Source organism: Petaurus breviceps, unplaced genomic scaffold, assembly GCF_028583685.1.
Source record: "Petaurus breviceps papuanus isolate PSGF00001 unplaced genomic scaffold, PetGlider_PUasm1.0 454, whole genome shotgun sequence".
Taxonomy (NCBI): Eukaryota; Metazoa; Chordata; class Mammalia; order Diprotodontia; family Petauridae; genus Petaurus; species Petaurus breviceps.
In genome coordinates this window covers 3,030,994-3,047,550 of record NW_027186342.1, presented here as the reverse complement: position 1 = coordinate 3,047,550, position 16,557 = coordinate 3,030,994, and the positions used below count along the sequence as shown (strand labels likewise).

Genomic DNA, 16,557 nt, shown 5'->3' with positions numbered 1-16,557 from the left:
TCATCTTTCTGTCTGTGTTTCCCCCTCCCTCTCTCCCTTCTCTGTTTATCTCCCCCCCTTCCTTCTCACTGTCTCTCTCTCTCTTCTTTCTGTTTCTTCTCTCTCTCTCTTTTTCTGTTTCTCTCCCCATCCTCTCTCTCCCTCCCCTTCTCTCTTTACCCCCTTATCTCTGTTTCTCTCCCTCTTCTTTCTCTCTTTCCCTCATTCTTTCTGTTTCACCCCCTCTTTCAACCCCCTTTTCTTCTGTTTCTCTCATCCTTCTCTCCTTCTCTTCTTCTACACTTTCTCTTTCTCCCCCCTCCTCTCTCCCTCGTCCCCCCTTCCCTTCTTTCCCTCTGTCTTCAAATATATACACATATAGACAGGAAATACACACATATATGTATATATATATATGATACATATATCTTTATGTACAGTGATGTGCAAATTGGGATGAACTAGGATAATAAATTTTATTGGCTTATATATTTAACCTTACAACTTTTACATCTTTAAAAAACTTTTAAAATGCAAGAATGACTTTGCCATAATCACTCATTTTACATGATTGTGCAGTGAGTTTATAAGATTTTGGCAGGTATTCCTTAATTTCTTATTGTAAAACTACATTTTAATCACACTGCACATTAAGTTTGCCTTAAGAGGAACAGCCCATATTTCTAAGTTGAGCCTTAATTATAGGCCCTGGGTTTTCAGTAGAGTTTCCATCAGGTGAGTTCCTAGGCCACTGAGGCATATTTCTCTAGGATCAATTTTTTTTTTCTTTTTGGAGGGGGGAAGGTAGGGCACTTGGGGTTAAGTGACTTGCCCAAGGTCACCCAGCTAATAAGTGTTAACCCAGGATCAATTTCTTATCCTTTCAGGATGTGTCATGGCACAAAGTTGTATGGAGGTATTCCATTTCCATTTAAGAATTTACATAATTCCAGAACAATTCTACTTTTCGAGTATATCAATATATTTAATAGAGATTTCATCATTCCCTTAATCAGGACAAGACTTTCAAGGCCACTAGAAGTAAAAAAAAAAAAAAAACCTTTTTTTTTTTTTGGTGGATATTTTACAGTCTGATGAAGAAGCCTAGGTCATACAGGCTCACTTGGACTTCTGATGACAGTTTTGAATGAATGAATGAATTCAGTGAATGAATTCATCCTTGAATGAAAAAGTGAGTTTCATCAGTAAAAGTCACATTTTTTCCCCAATTGTCAGTAATCCAGTCTTTGTATTGTCTTGCCCATGACAAACATTTTTTCTTCATAGCAATGGTTAGCAGCTGTTTTTTTTTTTTAACTTGTCTTCTCATTTTTTTTCCAAGTTCACGAAAGCTCCTCAGCACTCTATAGAGGAATCAATAACAACCCTTCCAGCTGCCAGGTTTTTCTGAAGGTTTTTGCTTGTTTTTTTTTTTTTGAGAATTAACTAGGATGTTTCACAGCAATAGTTTTTCCATTTCTTGGCATTGTTTTTTGTTGTTGATCTCACTTTCCTTTGTGCTTCAGTGCAACTGATATTGTTTCATTGTGGGCTTGAATGAATCTTGAAATGCTTGGCTTTCCCACACCAACAGCTTGCTGTAATATCTCTAACAGTCATTGAAGTGTGCTCATTAAGAGTGACACTTTTGCATGTTTTCTTGGAGTGATATTCACTCTTAAAAACCATAGAATTGAAAACACAACAAAAGATAACAATAAAACATGCTGAAAAATAAGGAATCTAGCATTCAGCTGACAGAATTAACTGAAGTGGGGAAACCAGCCCAGTCTGGTTTCACATGGTCTTGAGGCAGCCTAGAGCCAGTAAAAGCACACAAGAATGATCAATTCTGTCACAAAACGAAAACATATCAAAATCATTGCTCATCCCAAGTAATTTGCACACCACTGCACTTATGTAATGAGTGGTTTATCCTCTCTACATTTCTGTTTCAATCCTTTTCTCTCTATTCCCAGCTCTCTCCACCCAGGTAAGCCCATGAGCCAAGCCCAGAGACCCCAGTGATCTAGACTTTCCATCCTGTCACCCCCTAGCCCCACCACACCCCACTCCAGCTTTTCCTAGTACAGAGTCCCTTCTGTCTTCTCTGAAGCCTAGCCCAATGACTCAGAGGAGAAGGAGGTAGAATTGGCAATGGCTTGACCTGGCTCCCCTCCCCAAGAAGAGAGGCCCCTTCACAGGGGAGGGGGAAGTTCAGGATTCCTGAGTCGTCTTTCCTCTGTACCCCACTCTTCTTTCTTCAGGAACAGTGAAAAAAGGCAAGTAGACTGGCAGTCAGGAGACCTGGGTTCTGGATATGGCTCTTCTATTAACTAGCTGTGTGACCTTGGGCAAGTCACTTGTCTCTGGACTTCACCTTCTGTTAACATGGCCTCCGAGGTCCCCTCTAGTTTTAAATCTATGCCCCTATGATCTTGAAGGTCTCTCCCAGTTCTGCCTGCCAACTGCCATTCCAAATCCTGTCTAGAGTCAGGAATCTGAGAAAGAGAGAGGAATGGGAGAGGGGTGGAGGAAGGAGACACATTGACTGGGCATCCCCCCACCATTATCCTGATATCACAGCATCAGATATCAGTCACAATCTGATCCGAAGGAACCCAGGCATCCCTATTCCTCCTCCCTCTCCTTGCCTCAACTTCCCCAAGCTGGGTTTAAAGAAGGGACTAGGCTTGGAGCTTAGAGGCTAAAGGAAACCAAATGGGGTAGAGAGACAGAAGGCCTATGTTTTGCTGCTGCCTTTGCCAGCAGTAAAAGCCTCATGACCTTGAGCCTCACTTTACTTCTCTTGGCCTCAACTCTTTCATCTGTTAAAGTGGGGGGGACATTAAAATAAAGAGAGCTCTCTCATCTTGTTAAAATAAAGAGAGGGAGAGTGATGCCTTCCTTGTCTACCTCTCAGGACTGTTTCTGAGATCATAGGGAATAAAGCTTTGAAACCAGCAAAGTTTGATGCAGATGTCAGCTATGATTATTGTTATTATTAGATGAGACAACAAAGGGAGAGAAGGGGGAAATGGTAGTCTGGATGGACAGACTTTTGCCCTGGATGCCTCTCTAGGGTTCGCTTTTTCACTCAACCTCCTTCACCCCTACTCCCGGCCTCCTTCTGACCCGGAAACTGGATCATCTTTAGGAGCTGGAGTTTCCCCAGTTGAGAGTTGAGAGGCTGGAGCCCAGACCCAGGACTAGACCCTGTGCATCTTTAATGGAACATGAATTATAGAGCAGCCCAGCCATGGTCCCTGTTCCTTCACTCTCTCTATCTATCTTTGTCTATCATGCCTCTCAGTCTCTATCCCTGATCCCATCTCTCCCTTTCTCAGTGCCTCTCCATGCATCTCCCCTTCCTGCCCCCCTCCTTCTAGCTTTCCTCCATGGGGGTGGGGCAGGGCCCTGGGGATCAACCAGGCCCCGAGCCGAGTGAGGCCAGGCCGGGCGGGTCCCGGATCAGCAGTGCTGTTCCAGCCTAGCCAGGCAGCCTGCCAGGATTCTGCTAAGCAGGGAGGGATGTGCTCATTCCCTGCAGGGGAGAACAGTGAAGGGGAGAGGGGAGCCACTTGGTCATTACCAGTTAGGAGGGTAGAAACCTTGAAATGCAAGCTAGGTGCAGTATCCCAGAGAGCCAGGAGCTCCAGCCCAGAGGTGGGGAGGCTGGGTTCTTTTGTCTGAAGAAATTCAGGGTAAGGAATGGAGGCTCAACTTTATCCTGGTGCCAGAGCCTTTTCTTCAGAGGCAAACCCTTGTGACTCCCGTGTTTCTTTCCCTTTCCTCCTAGCTGTGGTGGAGAACGGGCTGGGCCTGGCCCCCAGATCCCCTGAGAAGCAACCTGGTGTCCCCTCCCCACCCAATGTCCCAGAAACTGGACGGGGAGGGGCCAAGGGTGAGGGGAGGACTCCAGCACCAGCCCCACTGCCTGGGGGCAGCAAGGAGGAGGAAGAAAAGGCCAAGAGGCTGCTATACTGTGCTTTGTGCAAGGTGGCTGTGAACTCCTTGTCCCAGCTTGAGGCGCATAACAAAGGTATGAGCCCTGTGAACCTTTTGACCTTCCCAACCCCTGACCTCAGCTGACCCTGGTCCAGGACGCTCCTTCCAGCCTTGGACCTCGGTCACTACATCCGTTTAGCCTTCTCCTCAGCTTCCCTGGCCACCCCCTCCTCACTTCTTTTATGACCCTGAAATGTCTTATGTTCTCACTTTTAACCCTCAACAATCTCTCTGGCTGTCTGAATTCTCTGCAGTAAGTCAGTCACTAAACATTTATTAAGTGCCTAAGATGTACCAGGCGTGTTTCCCCAACTCCCCTGAAGCCCTCCTTTCCCCTCCCTGTCCCATCCCCAAGAGTCTCAAAATTGGGGGACCTAAGGAGTTAGGCCCTGGAGGGAGGTGCAGAAGTGTTCATTAGGAATCGGTATTCCCTGTTCTCCCTGGAGCTTTAGGAGCTGAGATGTTAGAGGAGAAATCAGGGGGCCTAGAGGAATCTATCCTCCACGCTCATTCCTCCCCCCCGCCCCATTTCAAATGCAGGTACCAAGCACAAGACAATCCTGGAGGCACGCAGTGGGCTGGGCCCCATCAAAGCGTACCCCAGGCTGGGGCCCCCCACCCCTGGGGAACCTGAGGCCCCTTCCCAGGACCGGACCTTCCACTGTGAAATCTGCAATGTCAAGGTCAATTCTGAGATCCAGTTAAAACAGGTAAGTTAGCCTTTCCGATATCCAGGGGATATCCAAGGGATATCCAGTGTCTGTTTCCTGGGGGTTGGGGAAGAGGTGCTCCCAGGAAGGATTAAACCCCCTAGAAGTAGACCTTGGGTGGCCTCGGTTTCCATCCTGCAGGGAGAGCACCTTTTTTCCTTAGAGTAATGAAATGGTGGCTCCACCCTCTCCACACCCCAACATTCTGGGCCAAAGTGCCCTTCTCCCTCTTTCTTACCCCCACCCCAATTTCCTGTTGAATTTCTGACCCGCCCCCATACACCCCTCTCATCTTTCCTTCAGCACATCTCCAGCCGGAGGCACCGGGACGGCATGGCTGGTAAACCTAACCCCCTGCTGAGCCGCCACAAGAAGCCACGAGGAGTTGGAGAGCTGGCGGTGAGACCAGAGGAGAAGATCAAGTGGGAGGGTGGGGGGGAAGAGCTTCCTAAGGGGAGGGGCAGAGGGGTGAAGAGGGCCCTTCTAGGGTAGATAATGGATTGGGGAAAGGGTGCCAGGGCTCTGGCGGGCGGGAGGTAACCCCTGCCTCTCCTTCCCGCAGGGCACGCTGACTTTCTCGAAGGAGCTGCCTAAGTCCTTGGCCGGCGGTCTTCTCCCCAGCCCCCTGGCGGTGGCTGCAGTGATGGCGGCAGCGGCTGGCTCCCCGCTGTCCCTGCGCCCAGCCCCGGCTGCCCCGCTCCTCCAGGGCCCCCCCCTCACCCACCCTCTGCTCCACCCGGCCCCTGGGCCCATCCGAACTGCGCACGGACCCATTCTCTTCTCCCCCTACTGACCCCAACCCTGAACCCCCCAACCTCCCCCCCATTCCTATTGGGACCCAGGCTCTGGGCCCCCCCAAGCCCGCCCCCCTCCTGGCTTTTCCTGGGAAGGGGTCTCTCTTTCCTCCCCCAGACCACCCCGAGGTACGGGGTTCCAGGAATGGGAAGGGGGAAGCGGGGGAGGGGGGCTTCAGAAGGGGGGGCACCCCAGATCTCAGGGAACCCCACCCCTGCCCCTCCCTCTCCCTCATAAATGGGGGGGCATCTCATCCCTAGCCCTTTTGGAGATTACCCCTCTCCCAAAAGCCATGTCCATCCAGTCCCTACCCCCAAACCTAGCACAAAAACGGGGTTCACAAGCCATGTCCAGGGTCGGGGTCAGGGGTGAGGGTCAGGAACGGATTTTCTCGGCAATAATCGGACTCTGGGATTCTGGATCCCATACCCCCAAACCGAAGCGCTTCCGTGAACATCCCCATGGCGGGGGGCAGGTGGGATCCGGGGTCCCTTATAAGCACTTTGGCATTTTGGCCTGCAGCCTCACTGTGTCCACCTGGCCCATCCTTCATCCTACCCCCACACCTGTTCCAACCGGTACTGGGGGCAGTATTTGTGGGGGGGATGGACACATCCAGTGACACCTTTGCCCTCCCCCCTTACACACCCCCAATCCCTAGCCTGTACTCTCTCCTCCAGCCCGGGTTTCCACTGTCTTCTCACCAGCACCCATGGTCCATGGGGGTACTGAGGGGGGCAGGGGTGTCCGTCCAATCCGAATCCACCCCGGCCCTGCCTTCCGCAAAACTGTGAGCGAGCAAAAAGCAATAGAAGCCCCTTCCCCCTGCTCCCCCGCCGAAGGATTCGCACCCAGAGCTGTAGCCCTGCTCCCTGACCCCTAGCCCAATTACCTCACTCCCCTCCCCACCAGCTCCCTCAACTGCACAACTTGGGCGGGGGCGGGGCCTCTTTGTTTCTCTGTCCTCGGTGTTGTCTAATTCCTGCAGTCCTGGGGAGGCGGTCCCCCATCTGCACCACCACCATCACCTGTTTCTGCTTGATGATGTAGCATCTTCCGCCTCCCAACAATAAAGTCCAGATTCGTTCTGCCCTTCGCTCCCCAAACCTCAGTCTCTCAGTTTCCTTCTCTTAACCCCCCCACCCCGTGACCATTCTCTTGAGTGGTTGGTTCCTTGGAGGGGCTACTGAGTCTTGGGCAGGGGCATCCGGGAGCTAGGGGGTGGGAGGGTGGTATCTCCAGCTGAGCATTTGAGTAAGGATCATCCCCCCCTTTCTCCCCACTCCGTCCCCCTCAACTTCTAGTACTTAACCTCAGCCATCCAAGGAAAGGCAATTGCCTACTTTAAGAGACACAGAGGTTCCACAAGGCGGCGTCAGAGACACACAAATAGAGACGAGCTCCAGCCCTTCGAGGCATTGGCGGGAGCAGAATCGCAGTTAACATAGTAACAGAGTTACGCCCCCGATTCTAGCATAAGCTTCTTCTCCCTCCAGAGATGCACGACTTGCGAGAGTGTGGATAGGGACACAGGAGTGACTGATCTTGTGGGAGACACGATGACACACAGCGATCCACAGGGACCCCACAGTCATGTCTCCCTAACACAACACACTTTCAGATGTGTGTGTGTGTGTGTGCACGTAACCAGATTTTGTGTGAGAGAACCCTAGTAATGTCTTCAACCAGGTTCTGTTTCAAAACTCAGCCCTATCTTCTCCTCACCCTGTTATTTAAACAAGTCTCATCTTTGTCTAGACCAGGGATTCTCAAATTCTTTGGTCTCTATTCTCTTAAAAATCATTGAAGACCCCAAAAGAGCTTTTGTTTATGTGGGTTAAATCTGTCAATATTTTCTGTATTAGAAATTAAAACTGATAATTAAAAATATTTATTGTCATTAAAAACGAACAATAAGAAACCCATTACATGTTGACATAACATTTTTATGATGAATAACTATATTTTCTAAGACAAAAAATAATGGGAGGAGTGGCATGGTTTTTTACATATTTTTGCAATTTCTTTAATGACTAGCTTAATAGAAGACAGTTGGATTGGCTTCTCATATTTGCTCCTGCATTCAATCTGTTGCAATGTGTTGTTTTGGTTGTAATATGTGAAGAAAATCAGACAGATATGTGGTTGGAAAAGGGGGATGAGTATTTTAACAGCCTGAGCATCATTATGAAAATAGTTTTCACCTCTAGAACTCCCTGAAAGGGTCCAAGGATCACACTTTGAGAACCACTGCTAAGAATTCCCAAACATTTTGTCTACTTCCTGGCTTTCAGTGATCTTCCCCATATCCTCTATTCAATATGAAAGGAATACTTTTTAGAATTTACCATGCATGTGCACATAAGTAAAATGAAAAAATTAATTTCAATAAGAATATTGAGTTACCAAACATTCCCTGACCCTTTTTTTAAACATCTTGATGCCCCTTTGGGATACTCAAACCATAAATTGGGAACCACTAATCAGGGAGATTAGAAACAGAGAGCTTAACTCAGACCCCCACAAATGCTCCTTTACTCATGCCTTAGTCTTGGAGAAATAAGAATAGGACCAGTCAGGTAGAAAGAGGAAAAAATAGGGGAAAGCGAAAGCAGTGGGGTAAGAATTTCCCATGCTCTTGGGAGAAGAAGGCAGGATAGACTTTGTGCCCAGAAATAGAGTTCAACTATGCATTTTGTTCAGTCCTACAATGAGAACTAGGACTTTGGAGAAAGACAGGAAGGAGAAGGAGGGACAAGGCTGGAGAGCTTTGGGGTGGGGAAGAAGAGAGGAAGGAAAGGACAGAGAACATTGGAGGAGAGATAGTCAGGGTCTGGAGAAATGCCAGTGAGACAGAGGGTAAATGTTTGAAGATATCCTGGAGAGAGATGGTAGGACACTTCAAAGTGAGGCTGAAGAGAGGACATTTCTGGACACTTGGCTTAGAACTTGCTCTTCTGTGGAACTACATAGAACATTGTTGAATGTTTAATAAATGCTTGTTAATTGTGGAGAGAGGCCAGATTCCTGAATCTTGACTTAGTTTACTATCTTTTCTGGTTTCCTTTACTAGAAGGACAGGAGGGGGAATTACTAGAAGATACCTCAGCTATCTCTTGGCCTCAGGGAAATAGAAGTCAAAGCTTCCTTGGGAGAGGAACCTGTGATAACATCTCAGGATAATGAGAAAAGACCTGGATTTGGAGGTATCAGTTTAGCTGTTTTTCAGTTGTGTCGGATTCTTCCTTACTCATTTGAGATTTTCTTGGCAAAAATAATGGAGTGCTTTGCCATTTCCTTCTCCAGTTCACTTTACAGATGAGGAAACTGAGGAAAGCAGTTAAATGACTTGTCCCAAATCACACAACTAATAAGTGTCTGAGGTCAGATTTCAGGAAGATGAGTCTTCCTGATTCCATGCCTGGCACTCTATCCACTGTGCCATCAAACTGCCATTATTTCAGGCTTAAATATTGGCTCTGCCATGTATTATCTATATAACTTCTTTGAATAATTCACTTTTCTGGACCTCTTGTTTTCTCATATATAAAATGGGGTGGGGTAGGACCATCTCATGTTGGAAAGACATCTAGTGAGCTCCCTTTTCTTGAGGTCTTCAAGCAAAGGCTGGATGACCATTATGTTGAGAGAGGAGCTATAGAAGGGCCACCCAGACAGGACTAGGGTACTTCTACCACTTTGAGATGTAATTGAACTCAGGAGTCCTGCTTAATGAGGTTGGGATGGAAGGAAAACGTGGTTATTGAGGGAATGAAGAATTTGGTTGCTAAGAAAGGAACAAAGAAGAATTGGAGGGGTCTGGAGCAAGGAAGTGGGTGAGGGGATTTCAACAGAGAAGCCAGCCAGTACTTCATCAGCCCTACCGGAATAGAAAAAAGAGGCCAGAGACAGGGGAAGAGGAAGAAGGATGTGACCAGAGAATTTGGCAACTTTGGAGTGTCCAGATACTTTCTTGGTATAAAATCCACCTCAGATGCTGGAGGCTAGACATCACTCGCTATTGTTAATTACCAGCTGACTGTAACTTAGGTAAGTTGGTTTACATTATATTTGTGTAAAAAAAGGAATATTTTGGGGTACAGGAGCCAATCCGGGGAGGTCTACCTGTCCTTTCTATTCTGTGTTTTATTCCCTGAGGAGAAAGTCCTGGGCTCACTGAGGCAGTAGAGGTTCTGGTAGAACCAGGGGAGTGGTTAGAGGGCATTGTGACCCCCCATTGTATTGGATACAGAATTGAGAGAGGAAAGAAGAAAGCATTGGAAGTTTAATGATTTGGAATGATATTTTGATACATTGGAAGTTTAATGATTGGAAGATAATAATTTGGGAGTCTTTGAGGATAGAGTCCTTAGGAAGATAATTAGAGGGTTAAGGATCTTGGGAGGGATCAGGAAGGGAGAAGAAAGATGAAAAGGCCTAGGAAGAGGTATAAGGGAATTTTTGAGTTGTAAAATTTGGATAAATTTGGGTGAATAATGGCATTGAGGGTGGCCAGGTAACACAGCGAGTAAGAGCACCGGCTCTAGTGTCGGGATGACCTGGGGATCAAATCCAGGCTCAGATACTTAGCACCACACCCAGAAATAACTGGCCATGTAACCTTGAGCGAGTTACTTAACCCCAATTGCTTAAAAAAAAAATAATGGCATTGAAATGCACAAGATGAGAGCCTTCTGATCTCTTCTCCCTTCTCTAGATACTCAGCTCTGACCCTCTGGCCTCTCGACTATGTTGAACACCTCTGATGATGCCGAATTTTCTTGCTACCACCCATCAGTAGTGGACTATCGTTATGTCGCTGTGATCTGGGGTGTGGTAGTGGCAGTGACTGGCACTGTTGGCAACCTGCTTACCCTGATGATCCTGGGTGCCCAGCCCAAGCTCCGTACCCATTTCAACCTTCTCATCGCCAACCTCACGTTGGCCGACCTCATCTACTGTGCTCTTCTGCAACCATTTTCTGTGGATTCTTACCTCTATCTTCGTTGGCGTACTGGGGCTACTTTTTGCCGGGTCTTTGGTTTCCTCCTCTTTGCCACCAACTCTGTCTCCATCCTTACCCTCTGCCTTATTGCCTTTGGCAGATACCTTCTCATAACCCACCCTGCCCTCTTCCCTCGGATCTTCACAGCCAAGGGAGTGGCACTGGCATTGGTTGGTACATGGGCAGTGGGTGTGGCGAGCTTTGCCCCACTCTGGCCCATCTACATCCTGGTGCCTGTAGTCTGTACGTGTAGCTTTGACCGAATCCGGGGGCGTCCTTATACCACCATCCTACTGGGTATCTACTTTGTACTCGGGCTGAGTTCTGTTGGCATCTTTTACTGCCTCATTCACCATCAAGTGAGGCGGGCAGCCCAGGCACTGGACCAGTATAAACTTCGCCAGGCCAGCTTCACAGCTGGAAATGTGGCTGGGGCCAGAAAAGCCCTACCTGGACACTTTCAAGAGCTGGACAGTGGTCTGGCATCAGGGGTGACCAGCGAGGGGACATCATCTGAGCCAGGCAGTACTGCAACCACCCAGACCCTGGAGGGTGATTCGTCTAAGATAGAAAGCCAGGAAAACAACAGAGTATCTAGGGTAGAAAAGAGTGACCAAGGGGTGGCTACCCGCATGCCACCTGCTAAAGCGACTAAGAAGGCCCAGGATGGCTCATCGGAGTTTGGGAAGGTGACTCGGATGTGCTTTGTGGTGTTCCTCTTTTTTTCCCTCAGCTATATCCCTTTTCTGCTTCTTAATATATTTGATGCTAAGGTTCAGGCCCCACGAATCCTGCACATGTTTGCGGCCAATCTTACCTGGCTGAACGGTTGCATCAACCCTGTGCTTTATGCAGCCATGAACCGTCAGTTCCGTGAGGCCTATGGTTCCATCCTGAGACGAGGACCTCAGAGTTTCCGAAGACTGAGGTAGCACTTTAGGCACTGGCAGGAAATGGGTGCCACCTACATGACCAAGAGTGGGCATCACGGCCATAGGCATAGATAGGGCATGTCAACATTTTCCCGGATTGAGTCCCTTCTGTGCCCATCTTTCTCCCTCCCCCACCCTCCTTCTTTGTGTCAGCATTACTATTAATAAACAGGCTTGCTTGGTGGTGTTTGTCTCTCCAGTCTGGGTCCTCACAAAAAGGAAGCACAGCTGGGGCTCAAGCTGGGCTAAAAATGGGGAAGCCTGATCCTGAGACCATCACTTTCCCTTTCATTTATATAATCTCTAAGGCCTCTTCCAGTTCTAAAATCCTGTAATCCTAGGAGGTCAAGGGAAAGATAACTAGGATTCATAGCTGGAAGATTTCAAAGCCTAATTAAACTAATTTGCATAAAATTTGTGTACACTTGCAAGGGTTTTTGTTAAAATTTCCAGAATGCCCCACCCTGTGGCCCTAAATCCTTTTCTCCTAAGGTCCCCTGGTTTCTTTGGATTGCTGGAAATTTCCTGGAAATACCCCTCTCTCCTGCTCTGGTGCCACTGGCCCTAGTCACAACCTATTCAGAGAGATCCTTGAGTAGTACATCTCTTGGGGTTTGGTTTTAGGTAACCTAAGTTTGGTTAGGAAACAGAGAAAGAAATTTCTGGGTACAGATATTGGGAGTAGACATGTTAAGGTTAGAAGGTAGAATGCCAAGCTTCCAGCCCTCAGTCTGGCCTTCACATCACTGTTTACCCCACCCCCATCAGCTGCAGTCACCAACCTGTCTTGTGAAAGAGGAACTGTTGGGACAAGAGGGAAGGAACCTTAGAGGTCAGGGGAGTCTATATAAAGGGCCAGGACCTTCCTGGGAAGAGGGAAGTGGGAAGTTAGTGTGTCCATGGACCACATGTGGCCACTAGATGATGCTGGTTTCACATTTTCCCACCTATGGGGGTGGGGGTGGGGGTGGGCATCTGCTCAGAAATTCCACCACCTTCCTCAGTTCTTTCCCTGTTTCCCAAAGACTGGGGGGGGGGGGGGAGGGTTCCCATTCTGAGACCTGGAGTTGCTGAGGAAGAAGGGTGATTCTATAATCAAAGCAAAGTTAAACAGACACAGAGATCTACCTCTTTGAAACATCCCCAAGCCCTCCCCTACCCCCTTCCTCCCAGGGTTAGGAAAACTTGAACTCAGAGAGAGAAACCAATTTAGGGAGAATGGAGACAGACACAGACCTTCCTGTCTTCTTTTCTCCACCCCCACTCCTCCCTCCAACATATGGACAGTATCATATCCAGGAAATTCAAGGAACTCAAGGATCTGACCCCCCCCAATCTATGGCTTTATCTTTTAGATTTCCCCATTCTCAAAATAAATTATTCATAAACACAGTAGAATCTTCACTCTTGGAAAAGGTATGAGAAAAGAAAGAGGAAAAGGGAAGGGGGGGAAGTAGAGAAAGGTGGACAGGGTAATCATAAAGTCTCCAAAGGGCTGACTGGTAGAAACAAGAGAACATTATCTTCCATTGCAGCAATAGGCGTTGGGGTTAGACTCCAGAAAAAATATCTCAAGTTGGCAGGGAGAATCTGAAGGCAACACGGGGTAAGAAAGTAAATTATAGGCGATAGAATGGCCTTCTACCCCTTTTTGGGTAAGGGCTGAAAGGACTCGTGGAAACTCTGACGGAGGATGCCTAGGAAGCGGCAGCACCCTTCCCAGCTTCAAATGGCTGGAGCCTATGTGATAGGGGTGAAAATGAGGATGGCAGTGAATGTATATATGCATGCCTAAGTGTAAGCATGATGGATAATGGATGAATTCATTTAGCTCCGCGCCGTTCGGCGGGCATACGTGTTTCTGTGCTGGGAGCACCGCATAGAGCTTTTTGCGATGTGCATGTTAATGCCTCTGTCTGTTTCTTATTTGGGCTGGAGCGCTATGTCTTTTCATCACATTCCTTCTCATGCCTTGCCTCACTTTCCTTTTCTTCTCAGCATATATGTCTGTTAGTCTGTGTCTGCATCTCTGTCTCTGTCTCTCCCTCTCTCTCCCCCTCCCTCCCTCTCTCTCTCTCCTTCCTCCTCCTCCTCCCCCTCCCCTCTTCTCTCTCCCCCTCCCTTCTACCCTCTTCCCCTCTTTCTGCTGCTTTCTCTCCCTCTTTCTCTGTCTCTCTCTGGCAGATTTATGGTCCTTTCCGGGGCTGCCATTGGCTAAGCTCTGACAGAGCCTGATTTAGCGCCCTGCCCCATTGGTTGAGCCTGACAGGCCGATTTACGAGTTGTTCTGCCATTGGCCAAGCTTCCCAGGCTCTGATTTATGGTTCTATGGCTGGGGGAGTGGGGGTGGGGTGGGGGTGAAAGGAGGGGGCTGGAGAGAGGATGCTCCTCCTTTCTCCCCCTCCCCCTCCCTTCTCCCGTCTCGCTCCTCTTTCCTCTCCCACCTCTTCAAACACAGCCCCCTCCTCGGCTCCCTCCGCCTTTCTCCCAGGGAGAAAGATGGAAGGACTTAGGAAGCAAGATGGGGGGGGGGGGCCTAGAAGGGAGAGATGGGGAGAGCAAAGGAGGCCTGAAGGAAAGAGACGAGGGAACGAAAAAGGAAAGAGGCGGCGAAGGAAAATGGGACAATCAAAGGGGAGAGACGAGGGAAGAGAGGGAGACTGGAGGGAGTCAGCTTGGGGGAGGATGCGATGACGGGGGCTGCTGAGGGAAAGAAGGGGTATCAGAGGGCTGGAGAGCGACCCCCTCCACACCCCAGAAACAGAAACTGTCCTGCTCGGGGCTCTGTTAATTCTCCATGCACCCACGCTCCACCCTGAAAAACTAGAGTCAGAAATGCGTGGACATGGAGACAGGAGGGGGCAACAGGGGGCATGAGAAAAGAGAGAGAGAGGTGGGATTTAATGAGGACCCCCCCACCCCCTCCCTCCTCCAAAGACCCCCGGTAGGATCTGCCTGTTGGACCCCCGGAAGGCCAGGAGACCCGGAGAGGAGAGGGGTCTTAGTGCCGTACCCCCCCCCCCCCACACACTCCCCTGTTCAGATCCTCTTCTCAGTTCAATGTATGTCTTCAAGTCTAGTCTTCAGGATTGGGGAATATCTGTGTTCTAGACATCAATAAGCATTTCCTATTCACCTCAATACTAAGAGTTAGAAATACAAAAAACGCTGCTCACCCTCAAGGAGATGGCAGGAAACAGGGCAAGCAACATGTGTATGTTGAAAAGCATATAAAATGTGAGCCAAATAACAGAAAGGCAGTCTGGGGAGGAAGGCCTTGGGCAGCGGGGGAGTTCAGGAAATACTTGAGTTTTAAAGGAGAAAGAGGTGAGGAAGGAATCACCCCAAATGTGAGGGACAGCTGGTACAAAGGCAGAGGGGCAAGCTGGAACATCATTTGTAAAGACCAAACAGAGGAATTTTCCATCTAATCTTAGTGGAAACAGGAACCACTGAAGTTTACTGATGTGGTCAGGTCTGCACGTTAGAAGAATAACTTTGGCAGCTGCATGCATGGCAGAGAGATGAAAACTGGAGACCTTAAGACCAAATGGGAAAATAGCCTCCTTTTTGTAACAAATAGTCCAGGTGAGAGGTGATGAGGGCCTGACTTGTATGAAAAGACTGGCTGTATTGGAGGGATGTTGTAGAATTAGGAATGAAAAGGTTTGGCATTCTGTGGTTGGATACCTTGATTCAAGGTTGGGAATGTAGGTGACCAGAAAGATGGTGATTCTTTTGACAGTAAAGGGAAGTTTAGGAGAGAAGTTAAGTTATGTTAAGTAGGAAATGACTCCTAGACACCCGTTTTGAAATGTCCAATAGGTAATCTTTGAAGAGGGATTAGGGTTGAAAATATGGATTTGGGAGTCATCTGCATAAAGAGAATAATGATGATGATGTCACTAGGTGTTGAGAGAGAAGAAAAAAGGGCACAGGACAGAGTCTTGGGGTATACTCACACATATCAGGAATGACCATTTTGACTGTCACAAGCAGCCTTTCTCCCTGGCCACCAGACTCTCGGGGTATACTTACATATATCAGGAAAGATGTGTTATGAGACTGAGAATGAACAGTCAAACAGGTAGGAGAAGAACCAGGAGGGAAGAGTGTCATGTAAATCCAGACAGGAGGGACTATCCAGGAGGAGAAGGTAATCAATGGTCTTGAGGCCCAAAAGGATGAAGACTGAGAAAAGACTATCAGATCTGGCAATTAAGAGATCGTTGGTAATTTTGGAAAGAGCAGTTTGAGTGATAAAGTAGGAAGCCAGATCGAAGATGGTTTAGAAGAGAGTGAAAGAAGAGAGAGTGGATGTAGTTGGAGCAGATGGCCTTTTCAGGGGGTTTGACTGAGAAAGAGAAGAGGCCTCTAAGATAATAGCTGTGTGTTGGGTGGGGCGTGGGGGGGGGAAGTGGGCAATGCTGGAGGGAAATAAATAGGGGGCCATTGTGGGAATCCCTGGTCAGGGCTCCTCACTTAGCTGCTTGCCCCTTCTTCCATTGGCCAGAGAAGTGAAAAAAACCATGGCTCATTGTGGAGACTGTAGTACTATGGAAGAGGAGGGCATGAGGGCTCTTCCATTCCAGAAAATTCTCCAGAGGGTCATGGGAGCTCTTGGAGCAGGCAGAATTGAAGGTAGAACCAGAGACATTTCATGGTCCCTCTGCATGCCTATTGAACTGGGACTGGGCTTTCCAGTTCCCTTCTATCCTCGGAGCTGAGAAGAGGCTAGAAACACAGTCATGGACTTTTGTGCTGTCACCCCTCTCTCTCCATGGGATTTGAAACACTATCCTTCAACACCCTCTTATGGTCTGGTCCCGGGGAATAGAGAATGGGAATGTGGGGCCCAAGGAATGAATCTCCTTATACAAATCTCGGCCTCTCCCCTCCCTCTCCCCCTCCCCCCAGCCCTGTGTGACACTGTAACACTGCCCCTGCCCACCCCCAACCCCAATCTCCTACTGCTGACTGAGAGAGTAGAAAAAGACAAAGGTCTTTCCATTGGTCCCAATATAGCAGAGAGCCAAGTTATATTTCTCCAGCCCTAGTTCAAATCTCATCCACACCCACACCTCTGTTTCTGTACGTGCCCAGGTATCCCTGATTCTCCCAATCTAGC

At 48.4% G+C, this 16,557-nt stretch overlaps 2 protein-coding genes across 4 annotated transcripts in view; both read left to right on the top strand.

The window, feature by feature from the left end:
* ZNF385A (zinc finger protein 385A) overlaps positions 1-6,598 on the top strand; it is a 27,939-nt gene extending 21,341 nt beyond the window's left edge. For all 3 annotated transcript variants that reach the window (XM_069101297.1, XM_069101298.1, XM_069101296.1), the window contains 4 exons: positions 3,779-4,021; positions 4,528-4,697; positions 5,001-5,096; positions 5,260-6,598. In XM_069101297.1, coding sequence (XP_068957398.1) covers positions 3,779-4,021; positions 4,528-4,697; positions 5,001-5,096; positions 5,260-5,490 — 740 coding nt within the window. In that variant the 3' untranslated portion in view covers positions 5,491-6,598. The remainder of the gene's footprint in view (positions 1-3,778; positions 4,022-4,527; positions 4,698-5,000; positions 5,097-5,259) is intronic.
* Positions 6,599-9,407: 2,809 nt separating this feature from the next.
* GPR84 (G protein-coupled receptor 84) lies at positions 9,408-11,616 on the top strand. Its single transcript, XM_069101136.1, has 2 exons — positions 9,408-9,542; positions 10,210-11,616. Exon 2 carries the CDS (start codon positions 10,242-10,244, stop codon positions 11,427-11,429), a length of 1,188 nt encoding a protein of 395 aa, XP_068957237.1. The 5' UTR covers positions 9,408-9,542; positions 10,210-10,241; the 3' UTR covers positions 11,430-11,616.
* Positions 11,617-16,557: the final 4,941 nt, after the last annotated feature.

Coding starts and splice junctions, on each gene's coding strand:
- GPR84 (XM_069101136.1), top strand. CDS start 10,242: ATGTTGAACACCTCTGATGATGCCGAATTTTCTTGCTACCACCCATCA.